Here is a 24,519-nt window from a genome sequence, read left to right as displayed (position 1 = left end):
GCCCCTAAAATGTACATGACTGATTCATCTTATCACTCAGTTCTCAACACAGTGTGACTCCTTAGGAGGCTTTCCTTAATAACAGAATCTAAGAGATCCACGCCAGTCATTCCTTCACATGGCCTTGTTTTATTTCCTTGACACTAACCATTATCAAGTATCTCAATTTCTCTCTGTCTCCTGCCGTGAGAATGTAAATTGCTTGAGAACTGGGGCGCAGTCTTTCCCAATCATGTGAGAGTTATTCAGTAAATATTTGTAGATTGAATAATACATGGGGAAAAATTATATGCTGATTTATACTTTTCTCTGATCCTTTCATATTACTTTGGTCTCCCCAGATTTAGCTTCTTTTTTGGAAGCAGAACCCATTTCTTACTGTTTTCTCTTGTGCCTACCACAGTGCTAAGTAGGTGCTCAGTAAATATTGCATATTGGTTTGGTTGGTTTATTTACCAGCTGTAGCAAGATAGGAAATAACTGACTTGCTTCTCTCTACTTCAGAGTATTTTTTTAAAAAAATTTTGAGATTGTAGAAAAATTATAATCCCTAGGGAAGTATCTGCAAGAATAGCAGCCAGTGGCACTATTATTCTATGACCTTTTGCTTCAAGAGGAAAAACACCTTTATTTTTTTTTCTTGAAAATAGTTTATCTTTTTTAATTCTACATGTTCATTATGGAAAAATGAGAAACTGAGATATAGGAAAAGGAAAAATAAGATGCAGGAAAAGCATCTGACACAACCCAACATTCTCTGATACCAATAGTTCAGCTAGGAATAGAAGAGAACTTCTTTAATCATTGATAAAGAACTTCTGCAGAAAACCCATAGCTAACATCCTGCTTCATGGTGAAAGAGTGGATGTTTTCCCCCTAAGACAAGGACAAGGATTTTCACCCTCATCTCTGCTACTGGGCATTGTCCGGGAGGTTCTAGCCAGGGCAATTAGGCAATATAATGGAATAAGAGGCATCTATATTAAAAAGGAAGAAGTAAAACTGTTTGCAGTTAACATAGTATATATAGAAAATCCTGAGGAATCTACTAAAAGATTATTAGAACTAACAAACAAGTTTAGCAAGTTTGCAGGAAATAAACCAGTTTTATTTCTATTCACTTGCAATGAGCAATCCAAAAATGAAACTAAGGAAACAATGTTGATAGCAGCATTATTCATAATAGCCAAAGGGTGGAAACAAACCAAATGTCCCTCAACTGATAAATGGACCAATTGTGGCATGTATTATTCGGCAATGAAAAGGGATGAAGTACTGATACATGCCACAACGTGGATGAACCTTGAAAACATTGCCAAGTGAAAGAAGCCAGTCATAAGAGAACACGTAATATATGGTATCTACTTACATGAAATGTCTAGAATAGGCAAATCTATAAGACAGAATGTACATCAGTGGTTGCTTAGGGCTGGGATGGGAAGAAGAGGGTAGGGGGTGATAAGAGTAGGTGGTTTCTTCTCAGGGTAATGAAAATGTTTTATAATTGACTGTGGTGGTAGCTGACATATCTGTGAATATACTAAAACCCATTGAGTTGTACGTTTCAAATGGTAGAAATTGTATAGTATGTGAATTGTCTCAATAAAGCTGTTAAAGAAAAAAGAATAATGAAATGTCTGTAATCTCAACACCATGAAATAATCTCTTATAATTTTAATCTCTTTCTTTCCAGTTATTTTTAATGTACATTTTTCATGTGTAATTGTGGTAATGCTTCATAAAGAATTTTGAGTATTGCCTTTTGTGTTTATCATTCTGACCGTAAGAATTTGTCCACCCTATTGTAGATGTCTTCTCCTAATGGTCAACAAGTATGTAATATTTCCATTTAGATATACAATGTGTACGGCGGCAAATACCTTTTTTTCTTTTTTTTTTCCTAAGCATTATAATTTCGCCATGAAATACCTCATCTGAAACCTCTTTTGTTCACAGGGAAAAGAAGATCTCCCGGAGCAGTGCCCTGAAAGTGCTGGACCATGCCATGATTGGCCCCGAAGGCACAGACAACTGCCATAAGTTTGTTGACATTCTTGGCTTACGAACCATCTTTCCCCTCTTTATGAAATCTCCCAGGAAGATCAAGAAAGTGGGAACCACTGAGAAGGAACACGAAGGTAGGGTTCACTGGACGAGTCAGCCTAATGAGGTGTGTTAGGAGAAATAGGGAAATGTGAACTACTTTGAAAAATTCTGATGTGTTTGGGGGTAGAGAGGAAGAGTGCTACCTTTTTCTTAGTATTTTCTTATTTTTCATGAATGAAAACGAGACCCCAGGTGACTGATAGCCTTTGTTACACCAGTTCTCTGCTTGTTTGAATCCTGGTGGTTCCATTTCCTTCTGGACTGTTAATAAGTCTGTGTGTGAGGTTTTTGTTTTCTTCACTATCATTTGTAGTGAGGTGTCTCTCTGATGGAAGACCCTTTTGAAAAGAGTAATGAGGTGGCAACACATGTCACCTCCAGAGTGGTGCTTTCGTGTATTTCTGTACTAAAGTATGATTCAGCCAACATCAGGAATTGCTGAAATAAACTATTTATAGCCCAGATTCCCCTTTTTATGTTTCTCCTCCCTGATGGTGCACACTCCCAGCAAAATGCTGCCATGAATTGCGACGCTGTAACCAGAGTAGTTACTGCTAGGCCAGTCTCTTCCTGCTGTTGTCTAGTGGCCTGCTGCAGCCCTCTCCCCAGTAAATAGCCACAGTGCAATCTGGAAGGCCAGGGATTTATGAGCATTGACAGTTCTGCTGGAGCCTGGCAGACACTTGCACCAGGGAATTTACATGGTTGGATGGTTATTTTAAGGTGTGGGGAGCGGGTGGAGAGGAGTGGGGAGGTAGTGTGTTGAGAGAGGAGGAGAAGCTGAGCTGACTGGCTCATTTGGTTGTCTTCTCAGTAGCAATGTTCGTCCCATGGTTTAGGAGGCTTTTTTTTTGTCAGTGCTTGGTGGAATTGGCATGGGTATCTGCAGGATCTTTTGTATTCCTCACCCTCGTAGACAAAAGTTTGAGAACTCCCGCCTCTCTCTTTTCCGATTGACTTGGCTTAGTCTCTCCCAACTTGGAGTGGCTAAAGGGAAGGTAGTGTGACCTACCTTCAGTGGTTACCTTCAGTGATACCTTCTCTATCAAATCAACTCTCCAGAGACAACAGAAAATCTGGCTGGAGCAAAGGAGGAACTGGCCTTGCAAATACTGTGGCCTAGAGACCTGAGAACAAGTAGAGACTTCAGTTTAACTCGTTTTGACCAAACGCTAGCTGTAAATATGTTAACCCCATGCTAGATTTTCCCCGCTGAAAATTCAGCAAAATGAGTCCCTGGGAGAGGGAATGGAGAGGGTCTTGGAGATCTAGAAGATAAACTTTTCAGTCACCATTCTTTGAAAGCCTGCCAGTTTCCTGGCCCGGCTGCACTATTGGCTATCGTATTTAAAACTCACAACCTATGAAGTATTGGTGGCATCCTTATCTTTTTTTTTTTTTTAGAAGAGATGAACTGAGAAAGCAGCCGAGCCGTGGGTTCTGCACCTAACTAGCTGTGTGACTTTGGAACCTTGGCTTAACTTCCCTGCGCTGCATTTTCCTTTCTGGTCTATAAGATGAGGGAAGTGGACTAGTGAACTAGAAGCTCTGATAGCCGCACCTTCAGATTCTCAGAAACGAGCCCTGGTTGTCAGGGTTGCCTGTGAGCCAGGACACTCCTCAGGGTCGATGCTGTGGCTGACCTGCGGGGTTCCACTGAGAGACCTGAGGCTGCATCTTGAGTGTGCTGAAAGAGTGTGTGAAGGAAAACAGACCTTAGCAGGCTCCTGCTCTGTTGGCATGGCACTGAGAAGAGGAGGAAGTGACAGATACAGTGAGCAGCTACTTTTCTTCTGAAAAAATGTGCCTGGTGGCCTGCTGGTAACAGTACATTTGCTTTAGAATACCCGCATTAGGAATGTGATAGCATTATGTTAGTGAGGGCAATGGCTTGGTAAGACATCTCCTAGATGGCATGTTTGGGCTGTAATGGCTGGGGAGGATGTGCTCTGCATCCTGAGTGGACCAGCACCCAGACAGCAGAAGTGAACCCCAAGAAGAAAGCGTGGCCCTCCACTCCTGCCACCCCTGCCAGCTGCTGCCACTCCTGCAAACCGACCTTTGGCCATGAATGGCCAAGTGAGAATGGAGGCAGAGCAGAGCAGTGCACACTGTGCAAGGTTTTTTTGTCCTATCCTCTGGGTAAGACTGTGCTCTTCGTTGGCCTCTGTGTGCCAGCCCTTCTCACGTAAGTGGGCCAGATTTGTGTGCTGAGCTAGAGCACAGTGGTCCCAGAGCATCAGGAACACTGGTGGGTGTGCCCAGCTCATTCCTGCCCCCGGGCTTCCACCACACTCTTCCCTCCATGTGCAGTGATTTTCTCTGACCTGTCTGCCTGGCTATCTTTTGGTTGTCCTTGATCTTTAGTTTTTCTTTTTTTCTTTTTGAGACAGAATCTCACTCTGGTGCCCAGGCTGGAGTGCAATGATATGATCTCGGCTCACTACAGCCTCCACCTCCCAGGTTCAACCGATTCTCCTGCCTCAGCCTCCTGAGTAGCTGGGACTACAGGCGCCCACCACCATGCCCAGCTACTTTTTGCGTTTTTGTTAGAGATGGGGTTTCACCCTGTTGACCAGGCTGGTCTTCAACTCCTGACCTCAAGTGATCCGCCCGCCTTGGCCTCCCAAAGTGCTGGGATTAGATTATAGACATGAACCACTGGGCCCAGCCTGATCCTTAGTTTTGATGTCACTTTCTCAGGGAAGCATGTCATGAACCCCTAGACTAGGATAGAATCTTCTGTTCAGTGGACTCTTGGTCTCAGGACTCTGCCTTCATAGCCCTTGAAATTATGGAACCAATGGCCTTGTCACCTCTAGATCCCATTGCCTGGTCCCATGGTGCTTGGCATGTGGTAGATGCACAGTAAATGTTTCTTGACTGTGTAATGAACAGCCATTTCCCTGAAAGGCTCATTGAGGACAAACATGGGTTTGGGGCTTTCCTCAGAAACTGACAAGGTTGAAGTCAATACAGTTGATTTCAGTTCAGATTGATGGTTGTCAGTCAGTCATACACATAGAGTGAATGGTGTTTCCCCAGCTTGTTTGGAAGCTAAAATGAGTGGGTTGCTAGCCCTAAGTTTTACTCTGTCACATTGGCTTGGAGATTATGGCAGAACCCCCACTTTAGAGCCACACCCTTAAGAGCTTTGCTGTACACAGACTTTCCCTACAGGCAAGGCCACTCTATGACAGGCACCTAGGGGTAGCCCAGCTCCTAGGTGGAGCACTGAGGCCTGGGAAGCAGCTCGCCAGTCCAGAAGCTCTAGAGAGCTACCCCACACTCTTCCCTTTATTTCTTGTGAAGCTTCAGGGGCTTGTCGCTGTTGTCCACAGGAGCACCAGGATGGCTAACTAGCAGAAAGGAGAGGTTTATTGATGATAGGAGTTTGTAAACTAGGAAGAGACAGTCTGTGGCGTGTACCAGAGGTGCTCTGTCTTCAAAAAGCGAAAGGGCAGGTTAGGTTTTAGGCCTCACAAGGTCTGTATTAGACAACAGAGTCATACACGTTCAGCAGTTTTGGGGGGAGAGTTACACATACTATGAGAGGAGTCAAGTGCATGCGCAATGGGTAAACATAGGTAACACATCCCGCGTTCACTCTGGGGCGGGGTTTTCGCATTAAAATGAGGTAGCATTTGGCTCTTTATGTCAAAAGGTGAACTGTAAGACACAAAGTTTGTGTACATTCTCTCTGAGCTTGTTGAAGTCTGCAGTTGCTTATCAGAAAAGAATGTTGGCAGAGCCAATCCTCTGTCCAGTCAGAGTTCGGAGAGGTCTGATAATTTGCCTGATATTGGTAGGGAGTTTCACAAGAGGGTGTTTTTTTCTTGTAGCCATGGCAATTCAGGGAGTTACTCTGCCAGCTGAGCCCCGAACCCTCCACCTGTAGGTAACATTTATTTCCTTAACCTTAGAGTCCATCTTAGTTGAAAAAGGGGCATCTATTTGGTCCCTCCAAAATATCACACATCCTGGTTTGCCTCTTGAAGTCCATCCTGGTCCAATCATAGCCCCTGTCACCTCTTAGGGCCTTCACCTGACTCCCAAAGTCACAGTGCAGCCTGAGGTGGTACGAATGGATCTGCTGCTTATCAATTGTGCCATCTTGGGCAAGTTCCTAAGCTCCCTGGGCCGCACTTGTCCTATCTGTAAAATAATGAGGCTAGAATCTACCATGAAGAATGTTTGCAAGAGTCAGATGAGATGACATGTAGATGCTTAGCATAGGCCCCAGAATAAAGCAGGCACCGTAAGAGACCTTAAACTGTCTCCACCTCTGCCCACCCTGGCTTTAGTCGCACATACCCATGGGGATGGCCAGGCAGAGAAAATGCCCACACCTCTACTGTGGGAGGACCAGGAGAGGGTAGGTCGGTTTTACTGGCCTGTGATCTAATTGCTTCATGATAACTGTGGGCAAGTGGGCAAATCCATTATTGATGGGAGTGTCAGGAGTCAAGCTATGCTAAGTAGTGAGTGACATATAAACAGCTGTGTTCCCAAACCAACAGAAGGGTTTGAGAGATGGGAGTTTCTAGATTAAGGTGACTCTAAAGAGGGGAGTAAAAGCAAAACTGCCCTTACAACCTAGAATGCTAGTAATTTAGTTCCTCTTTTGTGATTTCGGATGGGAAAGGAAAAGAATTATTATAATTGAAATCCATTCAGGTTTGCATAATAAAACCTTCAGAAATAGATCAGGGCAGGCACTAAGCTTGGGGGATGGGTTGGAAAGAAATGATTTGCCCTTGGGTGCACTAGCACGATTGGCTGCCTCCTTGGTTTTAAAAGAATAGCACAGTATATATTGTCTCCTTGGTATTAACTGCTTCGGAATAGGAGGGAAAAAGAAAAGAGTTGGAAGAAGAAAAGAGGTGGGATCCAGAAATGGCATCTGACCTTTACTTCTTGTCTCTTTTTAAAATTCTTATTAAAATAAGTCCAGTTTTCCTCGTATTGCTTCATTAGGTATGTGAGTTATTGAGTTTGTAGCAGTTCTAGTTAATTGCACTGTTTTAACACAGTTCCCCTGGAGGCTGTTAAGAGCTTTAAGGGGGTGAGCTACTGAGCAGCGTGTAGGTGTGTGGTGTGCATGCTAGGTATATACATGCATTTTTACCTTTTCAGCAGTGACAGCAGTTGATAATAGGTCAGTGCTTTAAAGAATACTTTTCTGTCATCAGCAAAGAATTATAAGTGATTCCGGTGGACTCCACATGTCAGGTAGCATACAGCTGCCTTGTGTATCTTCCTAATAGCAAGGAAGTTGGGTCAGAGCTCCCATGCCGCCTCCTAGGATTAGAAGAAGGAAATGGCAAAACCTTTCCTGCAGTCAGAAAAGAAGGGAGTTTAGCCAACATAGACAAAACGAAACATTTTTAAAAGTCTCCGTGCTGGGCTGTAATGACATGGCATTGTTTGAGGCCAGCTTTTACTGGGGCTCCTGCCATGTTCAAAATATAACAGAGACCTAGGATGTGACAGGTCCAGTGGAGACAAGGAACAGAATACAGGGCTTGCCCTGGGGGAGACTAGACTGCTCTTCCTAGTATTCCATCTCCAGATCCTTTGCTCAGCCTGGCCCTCAGGCATTTGTTTTTGAATAGATTGGCAGTGTCTTCCCCCAGTTCCCTTTTTTTCCTTCCATGCATTCTCCTTGGGTGATCTCATCTACTCCTGCAGCTTTAACCTTTATCTATCTGCCATTGACTCCCAGATCTTCAATCTAGTTCTCACTCCCAAACTCTGGTTGACACAGCTAATAATCAGCAGACAGCACCAGATATTCAAACTCAGCTTGTTCAAAACCATATACATTCCTTCACTGCCGTCATCTTTTCTGCTTGGTAAATGGCGCCAGCCTCCTTCCCACCACCCTCTGTGGAAATCAACATGCCATGCATAACTCTAATATTCCCCATGTGTCATTGATCATCAGCCCTATGAATTCACCTTAGAAAAACTCTTAACCAGTCCTTTACGTTGCCACTGTCTCTGCCCTCATCATCTCTCCTGAACTTCACTGCAATCTTAAGTCTGTCTGCTTTAGTCTCCCAATTCTCATGTCCTCTCAAAGTTACCACCCAGGTAGGAGAGACTCCCAGCCCTCAGCAAAGTTACGGTTTGAAGAAGGAGGAAAACAGACATGGGGAAAAAGCAATTTTATAGATATTTACCACAAAACTATATTATAATTACAAAGACATACTTGACAAGAATGTTTCATTGTTAGAGGGAACACAAGAACAGAAATGCCTACAGATGAAGGCACTTCTGGTGGGAGGGAGATTATGGTACAGACTGAAACAAAAGGCATTAGAATTTCAACCAATATGTTCATTTGTTATTCCCTATATTCAGCATTTGTAGGAGTGTCTTTACACATCTGATCATGTTTGAGCCTTACAACGGCCCCTCAAGCTTGGTGTTATTTCTCATTCTGAAGATGGGGTCATTGTGAGACTCACTGAAATCATGGCTTTAGGTCATACAGTGGGTAAGTGGCTAAATTGGGAGTCAGGCCCTTCCTCAGCTCCTGATCACAAATGTCACACTCATTTCACAAAGTCATTGCCATTGTTATTTGTTGTCATGGGTCCAGACTAGCCTGCTCTTCTCTGAATTGCTGATAGTCAGGAGTTCTTGATCAGAAGACCTTGGTGCTTTGACAAGTCATTGTAGTGGTAGGGACTCTTACCGTTTCAAATTATAGAAGTTATCAGGGGCAGATGGCAAAATAACTTGATGAAATTGTTGTTTGGCATTTCTACCGCCTATCATAGTGCTTGGTGCATGGTAGGTGCTCAGTAAATATTGAGTGAATGAATAAATGAATTTATTTAACACCTTTGTATCATGTACTGGTTATAATCAACATGAGACACATGCTAGTCATTAAGAACATTATGAAAGTCAGAGTGTTGTTAATGAGTTAACCAATTTATGGTTCTACCATAAGGCTGCTCAGCATCTGTCCTGTAGTAGTTTTCAATATATGTTTGTTTATTTGTTTATCTTTAAGATCAAAATTAATACCTACCTTCTTGGGTAAGAATTATTTGAAGTAACTGATGCAAATCTAACACAATGTTGGGGGTATCTTAGTCCATTTTGTGTTGCTATAACAGAATACCTGAGACTGCATAATGTATAAAAAAAAGTAGTTCATTTGGCTCACAATTCTGGAAGCCGGGAAGTCCAAGATCAGGCAGCCCATCTGGTGAGGGCCTCATGCTGCGTCAACTCATGGTGGAAGGCAAAAAGGGAAATGATTGTGTGCAGAGAGCAAGCACAAGAGACAGACTTGCTTTATAACAACCTTCTCGCGGTAAGTAATCTAGTCCAGCAAGAGCAAGACTTGCTTCATTCCCACCAGACTACGTTAATCCCTTTGTGAGGGTGGATCTCGCATAGCCAGATGCCTTGTAAAGGTCTCACCACCTCTCAACACCATTACATTGACAGTGAAATTTCAACATGAGTTTTGGTGGGGATAAACCATATCTAGACCATAACAGCTGGGTTGATAAATGTTGGTTTAGATCATTTTAATACCAACTCCAGACATCACACTATAATAAATGTCCCATTAGTGGTTGAAGAAGCCCAGAGAAAGGAGTATCCTTAGGGATTCTGGGAAGGCTTAAGAGATGAGATAACATTTGAGTACTCTTCAAAGGATAAATAGTATTTAATTATTATGCCAGGGAAGGAATGGCAGAGGCAACAGTGGGCACTCGGCATGTATAGCTAGTTATTGTGATACGGATGATGAAGAACATGGGCTTTGGATTAAAACGGGACTTAGGTTGGTGTCCTGGTTCTGTCATTTACCAGCTGTGTGACTTTGGGAAAGTTGCTTAACCTTCTGAGCCTGCAATTTTTTCTGTTGTAAAATTGAGTTACTCTTAGGATCTATCTCATAAGGGTGACAAGTGAAGATTAAATGAAATAATACAGATCAAGTGCTTAGCATAGACCCTGTTTCATTAGTATTCGTGACTGGAATGAGGATGAGTTTCCAGTTTATATTCCTCCTCCTTCTATGTTGGTAATTTTAGAAGTACTTGCCAGAAGAAATTCTTTTCCTTCCTGAATCTGCCAGTCCTAGAGGCCGGCTGTAAACTTGCCAGTTCTATGTGGAATACAAGATAAAAACCTTCCCTGAGAGGATATACCAAGGAATCTCAGGTCCCTATTTCTCCTCTGTCTAACCTATAAACAGGATTCAGAGGCTGCCCCCACTACCCGTGTGCCCATATTTGTATTCTTCAAGCTTGATAATCACAGAGTTGGTTATAGTGGTCAGAACAATAAGCCAGTGAAGAGTGAACAGTATTTAAGGATGGCATTAAGCCATGTACTAGCAGCAGTTTATGTTAAATAAGGATGAAAATGTCTTGCTATTGTTTTTTGTTGCTATTTGAAAATCTTATAATTGAATAGTTTCTGGATCAATTCCTTTTCTTTCCCTCCAGCTGCTTGTCTTATTCCTGACCTCAGATGACAAAATGTAGGGATGCTGAAATAAACAATGTGTTTGGATCTGGGGTTCCTTTCATCAGGCTTGAGGGGATGATTTTGAGTGGTGCACATCTGGTTTGTTAACTGGTTCAAGTCATATTAAGGATTTACCCACAGGTCTTTCCCAAGTAAAGCACAGCATAGCTGTTTGCCATTGAAGACGACAGTGAGACAGGATGAATTTGCCATTCTGGAAGCAACTGTTCTCTTTCGAGGGAGTGGGGAAAACTGATGAATGGTCACTTCACATTTATTGGGCATCTGTCTACTAAGCCTCAGGGCTTTACAGGTGCACATAAGTACCTTTATGAATTAGGCATTTCTGTCTTCTTTTCACAGGTGAGTTTCAGAGTTTGTCAGTTGCCAAAATACCGTTTAGCACATTAGTGACAGAGCAAAATTTGAGCCTAGGTCTACTTCTAAAGCTTCTTCCAACACCAGGGTGGCTCCAGTGGTTTTCTGGTTGGTAATCCAGAGGCAGCACAGAGTCACAGAAGGCAGATTGCTTTTGTAGGCAGATAGGCCTGATTTCATACCCAGCTCTGTCCACAAGCTAGCTAGTGGCCTTGGGCAAGTTATTTCTTCTCTCTGGACCTTGAATTCCTCCTCAGTCAAATAAGCCTGATAAAACCTTTCTTAGAATGTTTTGTGACAAATAATGATCATGAGTGTCTGATGTAGTCTCTAGCAGGTCAGCATTCAATATGGTAGTATAGTTATTGCACATTTGCCTTCTTTCAAAAATAGAATGGGTCCCTACCTCTTCCAGTTTTCATGTTTACGTGCAGGATATAAACCTCTTGCCTTTTGTGGGTATGAAGCCCAGCTGTGACCCAGGACTTTATATGTGGATAGACTGGGTCATAACAGGAGCTTCTTGGGAAACGGGACAGCCACTGTTTTGCAGGATGGCATATTACCCTGGACCCTCAGTTACCATCCTGGTTATGCTAGCCCTTTTCAAATTCATTATGTCTTCAAACAGGTACCAGACTCTTCTGTTTCAGTTTGAAGCTCCCATTTTAGACTGCCCTTGCAGAGGGTCTATTTCTATGGATAGATGCCCCAAAGGCAGGTCAGTGAGGCTTCATTCATTCTTATATTAAACAAACCACTAGTCCCTGCTTTGTGTCAGGCTTGGTGCTGTGGTTAGAAGGTAAACAGGCTCACACAGCCCAGCTAGGGAGACATAGAAGCCTGCATTTCTGTTACGAGGTAAAAATGTAAGGTGAATGAGCTGACAGCTCAGCTAGGGAGACAGACACAGAAACCTGCATTTATGTTACAAGGTAAAGATGTAGAAGGAAGTATGAGGCACTGTGGGAGCACAGGAGGGGCTCCCCGTCCGACCTGGGTAGTGAGAGTGGGTGATTAGAAACAGCCCCACCCTAGGAATGTGGCCCCCTGAGCCAAACCTTTGGTAAGTTAGCCAGGTAAAGGAAAGTCAATGGAAAAAGCAGCATGTATTTAAAAAAAAAAAAAAAGCTGGGAGGGGCAAACTGCAGTGAGCCTTAAACCTAGCTGACCATCAGAATCATCAAGAATCTCATTGAAATGTTGAGGACGTCCTCTCAGAGTTTCTGATTCCAGCAGTCTGCATAAAGTCAATGAATCTGTATTTTTACCAAGTTCCACAGGAGCATCCTCTGAGACCAGTCTGGTACCAGTCCTTGCTGAGGAGAGTATGGAGATTAGATACTTGTAAGCAGAAGCCAGACCTGGAAGGACCTGTAGAGCTATTGCAAAGATTGACTTAGTTAATCTCTGGACAGTGTTGAGGACAGTACTGGTGCCCTAGTACCTAGTAAGTATTCATTAGGTGTTAGTAGTCATTGGTGTTAGGCTGGTTATTTTAACTATGCTATGCTGACAGAGGACTCTCCCAGAGTTTTACAGGTCATAGGTATAGTACTAATTTCAGTTATTTTGATAGTTTCAGCTAATTAGCCCAAATTCAGTTTTGATATTGAGGGCTTGGTTGGGGAGGATGAAGGAGAAACACTTATCACTCCTGTTTTTCTTTTGTGTTTTTCATTTTGCCTGGTAGAAACTTGGCTTTTTAGGGGCAGTATTACCAGAATTCTTATTTTAGAAGTAGAATTTTCCATTGATGCTCTGTTATTGTGTCAGTATGACTCTGTTAGTTTTCATTTATAATCTTGATTAAGTTCTATAGAAATAGTTTAGGGTATAGTATATCTCTTTTATAGATAAATGCCAGCAATGTAGAAACAAAAGTAGAGAAATAGCCAGACTCCTTTAGTTATTTCTCCAGCATTTGTAAGTGGTGCCAAAATGGGGAAGTAACTTAGGAACTAGGAAGTAATTAACCATGGGATCTGGTTTATTAAAAGTGAACACTGAATCTTTACTGGGATATGCTTCCTAATGTTGCCATTTGGGGGCCTTTTTTGTTCTTTGTCCACTAATAGGCTTTTAAATATATTCGCTCATTTCACCTAATCCTCACAATAACCCTATAAGCTGTGTATTATTACGCATACTTTATAGATGAGAACACTGAGGCCCAGATAACTTGTCATTTTCTGAGGGTCACACAGCTAGTACTGGCCTTCCTAGGAACCGTACCTGGGATTTTCCTGCAGCTTCCAAAAACTGAATCACAAGCAGTGCTCTTCTGTTTTTGGTTTGTTTTGGTTTTTTAAATCATAAATTAAGGTTGCTAACCTGTAGTGGGATAATTTAAACTGTTTGGTGTCTTTTCTCTTCAGTCTCTTAAGCTATCAGTAGTCTTGGCCCCAGTACTGCATAAATAACCTTCATCTCTCAATCCCAAACATTTTGCCCTGCCTCACTTTGTGTGCCTCTTCTTGGTCTTCAGACCTTAAGATGTGTCTATGTACCCACTGTATCCACTCTACTCATGGTCTTCCATACCTGATGCCCAGCACTGCTCAGCCTTCAGTTTCTGCTCCTAACCATTCCCTGCTTGATTACCTTGCAAAGTTATGTGCCTTTAGGTAAACACTTCCCTTAGCATTCTGGCCTTTCTCCCTGTTGTCCCCCTCTTGAGAATGAGACATAAATATGTAGTTTCTACCCTGACTGATCAGTTATCACCTAAAGAACTTTGACAAAATACATGTCCCTCCTCCAACAATTCTGAGGACTGGGGCTCCAAGCATCTATATTTTTAAAAAGCTCCAGATCCTCCTATAAAAAGAGAATAATGAAAGAAGAAAAGGAGGTAGGGGCTCTGGATTCTGTTGCCCAGCAAGTGTTGAGAGCTACTGGCCAGAATTCTCACAGCACAAGCCTTAGTAAGCACCCCTTTTACTTTCTCTCTGTGCCACTGGAAGATTTTTGAATGGTGGGTCTTTGGGGAAGGCTTGTTCAACACAGCTTTATTGCTTTATCTGAGTATGAATAAAATAAACTCATGTAGAAAATTTTTAAATTGTGAAAAAAGATGAAGGGAAAGTAAAAATCACCCCCAATCCTACCAGCCAGAGTTAATTACTGAAAACATCATGGACGCCATCCATTCAAACACCATGTTAGAGACTGTGTATGTGTGTGTGTAATTTTGTATAAAGGGAATCATGATGGATATACTGTTTTTACTCACTGCATCTTGGGCATTTTTTAGCAGGGATGGGACTTTTAATACAGTTAGGAACTAGACTGTTTTTTTAGAAGGCAGGATATATTTCAGGTTAAATGATTAGGTTGTGGAGGTAATAGCAGTTTGGAAAGGTGAGCTGGGCTTAGATGGTGACGTTGGCTCCTCTTTTTTTTTTTTCTTTTCTGAGATGGAGTTTCGCTGTCCTTGTCCAGGCTGGAGTACAATGGCGCCATCTCAGCTCACTGCAACCTCCGCCTCCTGGGTTCAAGTGATTCTCCTGCCTCAGCCTCCCAAGTACCTGGGATTACAGGCATGCGCCACCATGGCCCTGCTAATTTTTGTGTTTTTAGTAGAGACAGGGTTTCACCATGTTAGTCAGGCTGGTCTCAAACTCCTGACCTCAGGTGATCTGCCCCCCTCGGCCTCCCAAAGTGCTGGGATTACAGGCATGAGCCACCATGCCTGGCCGACATTGGCTCTTCTAAGTGTTGTGAATGTGTTGAGACTTCAGGGTAGTAAGACAGTGAGCTGCAGACTGAAGGCTAATGCATCCAGGTTCGTTTGGTTATAGCATAAGAAGGGGAAGTGAAGATGCCTTTCAAATGGAATTTTTTTTTTAATGTGTGAATACTTGAATGTGTTAGACATGTTGGCATCTAACAGAAGATATAATGTGGAAGGGAGTAAACTGAAAATAAACTTGTATACATTTCACTGCTCATAAAGAATACAATTACGTGTGTGAGATGTTTGTTAGTGTCTACCTTCCTGGACTCTTGTAATATTGGATGTGATTTTTATATGCAGCAGCCTGCAGGTTGCTGGGGAAATGCTCTGTGTATTTAATCATCTTGCAGTCTTACTTGTTTGTTTTTTTTATGGTAAGAAAATGTTGTTGGCTTGCTTTTGTAGCCAGATTGATTTTGCTTGTGGGTGTCCAGATGCTGATGAGCTGTAATTAGCATAAGAAGGAGGTTGAAAAGATGTTGAACATTGTTTCCAGGTAGCCAAACAAAGGATCCCCAAACAGAAATTATTCTCAAGTATCAGGTTCAAGAGAAGCAGCCCTGTTGTCTTTTAGGAGCAGTCTATTAAAGGGTGTGTATGTTAGGCTGGGTAGTTCACCTCTGCGGATGGGGCTGTAGAAACTTGCTGGGAACTGGTCCTGGGGGTGATTTTCTGAGGCTGAACATCTCTCTTTGTGCGAGTAGTAAATTTAAATCACGTGGGTAGTCTAGTAGAAAGTAGCCCTGGGCTGGGTTCAGAAGACTTGGGTTTGTGTTTCTGCCATGACTGTTGTGCTTGGGTTCTGTGACTTGAGTGTCGTTTGCTCTCTTAACCTCAGTTTCCTCACCTTTAAGATGGAGACAGTGTTTCACAGTATGTGAGTATTGGATAAGATAATACACGAGAAGGTGCTTTATATACTATAAAATTATGCACATGTATGACATGGTAGTGTTGTGGTGTGTATTACATTCATTGTTTTTCCCCTGTCTCTTCTACATTCCTTAAACTTTTTCTGAGTAACACTTTTCTTCCTTGTCTCTGGCTCCAAAGTAGAAAGAAAAGTATGATTAATTTGGTCCCTGTTAGCTGCAGGGTTATCATAAAATAAATTAAGCATGTCATTTTGATAATCAAAAAAAAAAAAAAGCCTACAACTTTCTTAAATGTATTGATTACTAATAAATCATATCTATGTTAAGTATGCCTGCTGGCTGGCAAACTTCTGGAATAACAATGTTTGCTAGCCTAGTTAACTGGGTGATTTTCCTGATGATGTGTCATCTGGTCTGAGGCTGCGGTAGATATTGATGATGGCAATAGTGTGATAGTGTCTTACATTACTGAGTATTTGCTGTGTTCCAGTGTATACGTGATGTCATTATCCCTAACATCAACTCCATGTGGGTTATCATTAGCCTGCTTTATTACTGAGAAAACAGCCCCAAAAAAGTTAAGTACTTTTTCAAATTGTGCAGACAGTTTAATGTCTGCTAGGACCCCCCAAAGCCTGTGTTCTTGATCCCGGGCTTCAGTCTCTCGAGACATCGGAGAACTAAGAATTTACATGAATTTTAATCACCAAGGCAACAATCCAGTACCTTTAGCTGTTTTAGAAATAAACTAGAAAGATTTTTAATTCTGGCATGCCAAGGCAGGAAACCTCTATGATTAGGATTTTTGTATTTGGTAATGTGGGATGTGAACTTTTTAAAATAACTTTATTCTTCTATTTTGAAATAATGAACCATGCTGTAATAAAGTTTTTAAAATATATTTCATACAACGTTAGATGTGTTTTTCTAAGCTACAAGCTTGGCATGAGTTGCAGTAGCAGTGTGGTGGGAAATACACAGCCTTCTAGAAAATGCAGACATGAGTTCAAATCCCAGCTCACACCAGCTGTGTAACCTTTGGCATGTTAATTACCTTCATTGATCCCAGATTCCTCATCTATAACAGTGCTTCTTAAAGTTTGTATCACAGACAAATCACCTGGAGATCTTGTTAAGATGCAGAATGTGCTTCAGTAGGTCTGGGGTGAGGCCTAAGGTGTATTTCTAACCAGCCCCCAGGTAACGCCAAGGCTGCTGCTCCTCTGACCACACTTTAAGTAGCAAGAATCTATAAAATGGGATATTAATATCTGCCTCACAAGTTTATTGTGGCATGTAGTAGATGCTTAACAAATGTAAGTCCTCTTCCCTTCTCCTCACATACCTGGGAGTCTCTTGGGGATGGCCTTTAAAAAGTGGATCTGGAAATATTTATTCCTAGCATGTCTTATCTTTGTCAGAAGTCCAGATGACAGAAAGCATTTGGCAAGTAATGAGCTCAGGATTAAGCTTTAAGATGAAAGAAGCCCACATCTGATTCAGAGGCTCATCTTAAGGAGTTAGCCCAGAACTGGAGTCATTTAGGAAGTCTCTGTGCAAGCCTTTGTCAGGTGGCTCAAAGGAAACCTCAACTGACTTCTTCCATGAGTTCATCATTCTTCAGTTCTTCAGACAATAGCTGTTGAACACTTAATGATTCCAGGCAAAGTTTAGATCCTGGGAGACACAGTGACCCACCTCAGACCCACCCGAGAGGCACTTACCTTTCTGTGGGGAGACAGCATGCAAATAATGTTTACAATACATACATTAGAGGTTATGAAGTTGTCATTGGAAGCACCAAAGGAAGAAATGGACTTCCAGTCAACTTTGGGAGATCCTCCAGTCTCCCTGAGGAGATTAGAAAGATTCAAAGTAGGTAGAAATTTCCCAAGTGGACAAGAAGCAGAAGAGCTTTTAGGCCAGGGAATAGCATATACAAAGGCACAGAGAGAGAATGTGTTGGGACTCTGGGAAAGGCAAGTTTTTCAGCTTTGCGCTCTTGGGGTTTGACCTAAAAACTCAGTGAACCAGACTGCTGTCTTTGTCAAGACTTAATAGGGGTAACCACGCAGGCAGAGTACCTGGACCAGGACAACCTTCTCCTAAATGGGTTGGATCATAATCCCGAAAGATACAATCCCAAATGCCATAATCCTGAATGTTGAAATCCCTGAACTCTAAAATCCTGAAAATCAGAATCACAGGAATCAGAAAAACTTCCAAAAGAGCAACACCAGAGAAAATGAGTGTGAATATATTCTCCGAGGAGAGCCATGTCCTAAAAGAAAAAAGTAGCAATTTATTGTGACACAAGACTTGAAAATATAGTTAATGATCGTGAAAGTCAACCACCTCTTATGGACTAGCTTTGTGTAATTGCCCATAATCTGTCTCTGTTATATACTTTTCATATATCAAATTTTCTTTCTGTTGTTTTTTTTTTTCCTTTTTTAGGCTCCCCCCACCACTATTTTAAATTGTTAGCCTTATTTCTTACAATTCACTTTGCTGTGTATTTCATCTTTGCATCATTTCCAATACTGCAGGTATAAATTGTGTAGGGACTTTTATAGAGTTCGAATTCATTTTATGCATTTTTTGCAAATTTGACTTGACGAAAGTACATTATCACAACATTGCCTTTGTGTATAAGCATTGTGTGTGTATGCAAAAACGTTGAAACTTCCTCCATAAATGAAGAGATGTCTTTTTGTGTATCTGCATTTGTTCAATGTAAAATTTCTCAAGATCTAGGCTCTTTGGGTGACTGCATATGTACAGTGGTGACCCAGCATCATTTTTGATTGATCTCATCAAGATTTAGGTTATTCATCACAGTATTTCAGATGACTGAAATTATAAAGCTGGGTGCACACCATCACCAACCCTAGTGATATGCACCTGTACATTTTCCCTTTTTCTTACCTACCTCATTATGAATAGGATTTGTCTGCTTATAACTGTCATACCCATACCACTGTCATTGGTATACCTGAGTGTTTGTGCTTATAAAAATACGCATGTAATTATTGCCTATTTTATTGTGGAAAGTGGCCTATGAAGTATTCTGTCATGTTTTTATATATTTCTCAAATAAACCCCTTTTTAAAATGTAAATAAGTATCTTTTAAGAATTTTGAAAGTATTTTTCCCAGAATTACATTTTTGAGATTTTAACATTTAGAATTATGACTGGATTCCCTCCTACACCAGCCTGAACAGACGCTTCTAGCCACAGTGTCATAGCTTTTGTATAAGCCTAAAATCTTCAGAAACGGAGAGTCAGGAAGGAATCATTGTCCGCATATTATTGTCTTCCTTGAGTATCATCTTTAAATCTACTAAATTCATTTTATCTTTTAAGATCTTTTGTAGATTCTTCTGTGTTGATCCTGGTTTTGGTTTCCTTAAGGCAAACATTTCCTTCTGTCTCTGCTTTGGAGTTCATTTAATGACATCAGTTAGGAATAACATAATAACATAAGTACCTCTTGAATTTAATCTCTTTGCAATTCATACCATCTCCAGTAACCTTGCTCCCCTTAGTTCCTCTCTCAGATAACGACAACCTTCTTCTATAACTGGCTTACTATTGGAATTCTTGCCCCTCTCCAGTCTATCCTGTGCTCCTTCCAGCGTCCCAGAAGACACAGATTGATATGGTTTGGCTCTGTGTCCCAATGCAAATCTCATCTCAAATTGTAATTCCCACGTATCCAGAAAGGGACTTGGTGGAAGGTGATTGGATCTTGGGGCCGGTTTCCCCCAATCTCTTCTCGTGATAATGAGGGAGTTCCCACGAAATCCGATGGTTTAAAAGTGGCAGTTTCCCCCACGTGCTTTCTCTGTCTCTCCTGCCACCTTGTGAAGAAGGTGCTTGCTTCCACTTCACCTTCTGCCATGATTGTAAGTTTCCTGAGGCCTCCCCAGCCAGGCAGAACTGTCAGTCAATTAAACCTCCTTTCTTTGTAATTTGCCCAGTCTTAGGTAATATCTCTATAGTAGTGTGAACGGGAACTCATACACAAATGAACTGCCTCTGGTGGCTGTAAAGTATGAATAAGATCCCGTGATTCTGCTGCTTAATCCTTTCAGGGCTTCTTAATACAGTCTAGGATAAAATCTAGATTTTTGCATGACAGAAGACCTGCCCCTTTGGCCTTCTCTTGTCGGTACCCGCTTGCTCATCCCCTGCCCTGTTTCCACCTAGTCTAAACTAGGGAATCCCCTCCTGGTGTTACTCTTTTCTCTCCTCCACGTCTTGACATTGGATGCCTCCCCTCACTGAGATGCTCTTTTACCCACGTCTCTGTAAGACTGATTACTTGTTCTTTGAAATCTCGCTCATTCTACTTCCTCCTTGAAGCCTCTCCTGATTTTCCATTTCTGTTCTGAGACTGCTGCCTTTCTTCTGCTCCCGGCAGCATCCATTTTGTACAGTGGTGGTTGGCTTGCTTGTTTCCACTCAGCTGTGAGCTCCGCTAGGAAAGGACTATGCCTTACGCATAGGGGAATCCCTTTTGTCCTTTAGATCCCTTTAAGTATACTTAAAAGGAAAAAATAAACCTTTTTATTGGGGAAAATTTCAGAAATATACAAAGGTAGGGAAAATTATATATTGAATCCTTATGTACCCATCACTCAGCTTCAGTGAATAACATTTTGCCAGTCTTGTTTGTTCCTGTCCCCTCTTTTTTTCCTGTAATACTTTAAGGCAACCTTAGACATCATGTAATTTTACCTTATGTGGAATTTTTAATTTATACAATCAATGACTGATATGAGCAAGAGCCTTGGATTTAGGCATTTTCCTAGCTGGAATATATATGTTAGCAATAGACTCTATTGATAGTTCAGCTGTATACCATTAGATGCCGTAAATAACTTAGATCAGGGTTTCTCACCCTTGGCACTATTGACACTTTGAACCAGATAATTTCTTGTTGTAGGGGGCGCTCCTTCGCACTGTAGAGTGTTCAGCAGCATCCCTGGCCTCTTGCCACAGCTGGGTGTCAGTAGCAACCCCCAGTCAGTCATCACAAACACACACATTAAAATTGCAGAATATCTTAAACACTGGAATCCTCCTAACCCTCCCCTGCACAACCCCCCACTGAGGACCACCGTCATAGAGAAAGGGAAGAATTTTATAGCTGTTGAGATCTTCCAGATCTCAGGACTGTTCAAGAGACAGTTGGGGAACTGAGTCCCAGAAAGGAAGTGTGCCTTTCAGATTATTACTATGCTTATTAATATTATGCTAGAGAATCAAATCTGTGTTTTCTGCTTCCTGTGCCAGCGTGTGTCTCACTCTACCACATGTGGTTTCTCGGGGCTACCAGGGTGATGTCAGAGGCTGCCTAGGAGCAGGAAGAATTCCCTTGGCCCTGGTACGGGTGTCTTCCCTGAACAGAGAAGACGACATGGCCAGGCTGAAGGGAGTTATGGAATACTGCTGCCAGCAAGGACGCACTGCTGCTGATTTGCAGCCGTGTCCAGCATCTGCCGAGGCTGCCCATCATTCCCTTTTACCAAATATTTATGATGAAGCGGGCTGGGGAGCTCTTTCCTTGGGAATGCATCTTGGATTCCATAGTGGTAGACAAGTAGAATTTGTTTCACAGAAATTACTTTGAAGTTAGTTTTTGCCAGAAACCATCTGTTTTATATAAAGCAAAGGGACATTGGAGTTTCAGTTTATAGCTTTGTTCAAAATGGACTCTCTGCTTATTTCTCACAACTCATTCTGCTAAGCAGCGCCCTGGAAAGTTGGGTGCTAGTAAATTTAGTTTGCCACTAGGAAGGCAGATTTAGGGTGGTAGAGAGACAGCTGGCTCATGAAGTGAGATCAAAGACTCTCTGGCTCTCAGTATCTCTGAAAACTTGGGGAAGGTGCATAACCTCTGGGCCGTATTTTTCCACATCTGTACAATGGGGAGAACAATTCAGTCCAGGGGTGGTCGTGAATATTAAGTGAGAAAGAGTATATGAAGCACCCAGCATGTGAATCCAGCACACAATACTAAGAAATGGTTTTTTGCTCCTCAGAAAGACCTGTCTGGAAAGGCACACAGATTTTGTAGGCCCTTAGTTCTTTATTTGTACAATTCTAAAATGGTTGCACTCAGTGTATAGAAAGATTAACTTTGGAGAAAATGATGATGGCAACAAAGTACTTAATATATTTACCAATATATATTGTTGATTGTACCCGGTTAATAAAACGGCATGGACTCCTTCTTCACAAATGCAGTATGTTCTTTAGGATTAACTGGGTTATTTTATCTCCTCTCTGTGATGAGTCTGATCCCTGTTGGAATGTGGTCCTGAAGCATTTTCACTACAGAGATGGCTGCCTGTTTTTCCAGTAGTCTCTGAGCGTGAAAGATTATAGGATGGTTTCATTTGTTAGTCTGAGACTAGAAAAGAAAGAGCTATGTTAGTGCAGCACTGAAATTCCTCCTGTCCTCTAACTGCCGCCTGACTGGCTGAAGGAAGAAGGGTCGGGAAGTCAGACTTCAAGAAAATGAACATAAGGCCGCCTTGGGTCTGCAAGCTTTTCTGGTTTCTGTGGAAATCAGCTGAAGCCCTGGAGCCTGGAGGGAGTGTGAGTGTGTGTGGAGCTCAACAGTTGGTGAGGCTGCAGCAGCTTCAAGGAGGACTTTGCTGCTTAATGTGGGAAGAATAGGAGGAGGAGGGAGCGGCTGTTTGAAGAGCAGAAAGGCAGGACTGTCGAGTAAGATGAAAGCAGTGAAGAGGTAGGTTTAGATCATTCCTGGAAGTCCCTGGAAACAGGCCCCCTCCCCCACCAACTGAATTTCTGTCTAAAGCAGGCATCCAGGGAGGATTTTCAGAGGAGTGTGAACACCTTCTTCGCATTGGGACTGTGGTGTTCGGCTCTCCTGCACCAGGGTAGGTTGATGCTTGGACAGTGGGGAAATGGAAGAACAAAGACATTGCTGATGAGGGAGAATGTGGGGAAGTTCCCAGCTGAGCCTTCATGCTCAGCCTTGGGTGTGTGACTCTAGGCCCTGGCATGCTGTCCAGGGCTAGTGGAGAAGACAATGAGCAAAACACTGAAAAGGACTCTACAAAAGACCAAAGTCTCATTTTAAGATCTAAAGATGTTTTATGTGTTTAGTTGGATGGGGGTAGAGAGAGGAGTGGTAACTATATAATATACTTTTCAAATCCTGAAAGAGCTTCCAGGGCACAAAGTCAGTTTAAATTACTTTAGATGAGCTATTGCTAAAAGTGATGCGCTGCAGGAAACGAAAGTGAACCAGCCACGCTGACGTATAGCTGTCTTCATTAGAGGACTGGGGCCGAAGCTCAGAAGCCAGCCACATAGCACTTCTTCAGCATACTGCCAGGTGTAGGTGCTGCTAAGGTGAGTAAATGTGGAATACAAAGATAAAATAAAGGTGCTGAAACTCCAGGCATTTATTACTATTTCTTCCATTACAAGGATGTGAGTTAATAAGAAAAAACTGTCGCTGCTTCCAGCCAGGTTCTTTGGAGTCCATGTGTAATAATGGGGAAGAGTTCTAAGGAGACCCTGGAGAGTGAGGCGAAAAGAAGGGAATGCACCTTTTCACCAATGGTTACGTTTGGCACTAGGACTCCCCCACTGGATTGTGCAGCTGCTTCCAAAAATGAGTGTAATTGTGCACTCAACTTTGCTTGGGGTAAGCCCCTCAATTCTCAGGGCTCTCAGTCTCTCTTTTGGCCCTACTTAGGACTTCCTAGAAAAGAACCTACTGGGGTAGTGTATCAGGAGCTGCAACTGATTGTTAGTAACAGAGACTAGAAATAACAATGATTTAAACCAAATAGATCACATAAAGGTTTATTTCTCTCTTAGGCAAAACAAGTCCAGAGGTCAGCAGGACTGGAATGGCAGCTTCGTGGTGTCATTGGGAGCCCAGGTTCCTACTGTCACTCTATTCTGCCATTTTTATCATGGGGCCAGGGATGTTTGTGTGCTTTTTAATGTGCCCCAAGCACCTGTAAAAGTGCCTGGCTTCTATTTTCAAGATTGCCTCGTGGTCCCAGATGGCCACTAGAGCTCCAGTTATTACGTCTATATTCCAAACAGCAGGAAAGCAAAAAGGAGAGAAGGAAGGGCAGAAGGACACATGTCCCCTCCGGGAAGTCCCAAATACCAGTTCAACCCGAATCTCTGACCTGACATTAATCACATGGTCATAACCAACTATAAGGGAAGTTGTAATGGTTGTGTGTGTGCTTTTTAAGCTGGTCACAGTATCCCTCCAAATAAAATGGGTACTATGACTAAGAAATAAGAGAATGGGCTGGGTGTGGTGGTTCATGCCTGTAATCCCAGCACTTTTAGAGGCCGAGGTGGGCAGATCACCTGAGGTCAGGAGTTTGAGATTAGCCTGGTCAACATGGTGAAACCCCATCCCTACTAAAAATACAAAAATTAGTCAGGCATGGTGGCAGGCACCTGTAATCCCAGCTACGAGGGAGGCTGAGACAGGAGAATCGCTTGAACCTGGGAGGTGGAAGTTGTAGTGAGCTGAGATCGCATCACTGTACTCCAGCCTGGGCAGCAGAGTGAGACTCCGTCTCAAAAAATAAAAATAAGAAATAAATAAAAAGAGAAACTGAGGCCAGGCGTGGCGGTTCATGCCTATAATCCCAGCACTTTGGGAGGCCAAGGTGGGTGAATCACTTGAGGTCAGGAGTTCAAGACAAGCCTGCCCAACATGGTGAAACCCCATCCCTACTAAAAATACAAAATTAGCTGGGCATGGTGGCGGGCACCTGTAATCTCAGCTGCTTGGGAGGCTGAGGCAGGAGAATTGCTTGAACCCAGGAAGTGGAGATTGCAGCCGAGATCGTGCCATTGCACTCCAGTCTGGGTGACAAGAGTAAAACTCCATC

The 24,519-nt window shown here is 42.4% G+C and overlaps 1 protein-coding gene across 1 annotated transcript in view; it reads left to right on the top strand.

Moving 5' to 3' along the window:
* CTNNBL1 (catenin beta like 1) overlaps positions 1 to 24,519 on the top strand; it is a 183,080-nt gene that overhangs the window by 112,610 nt on the left and 45,951 nt on the right. The window contains exon 11 of the mRNA XM_008017862.3: positions 1,957 to 2,138. Within this exon, the coding sequence (XP_008016053.1) occupies positions 1,957 to 2,138 (182 nt within the window). The remainder of the gene's footprint in view (positions 1 to 1,956; positions 2,139 to 24,519) is intronic.

This window comes from Chlorocebus sabaeus, chromosome 2 (assembly GCF_047675955.1).
Source record: "Chlorocebus sabaeus isolate Y175 chromosome 2, mChlSab1.0.hap1, whole genome shotgun sequence".
NCBI classification, from domain to species: Eukaryota; Metazoa; Chordata; class Mammalia; order Primates; family Cercopithecidae; genus Chlorocebus; species Chlorocebus sabaeus.
The sequence above is the reverse complement of the archived record's forward strand: the minus strand, read 5'-3'. Positions and strand labels throughout refer to the sequence as shown.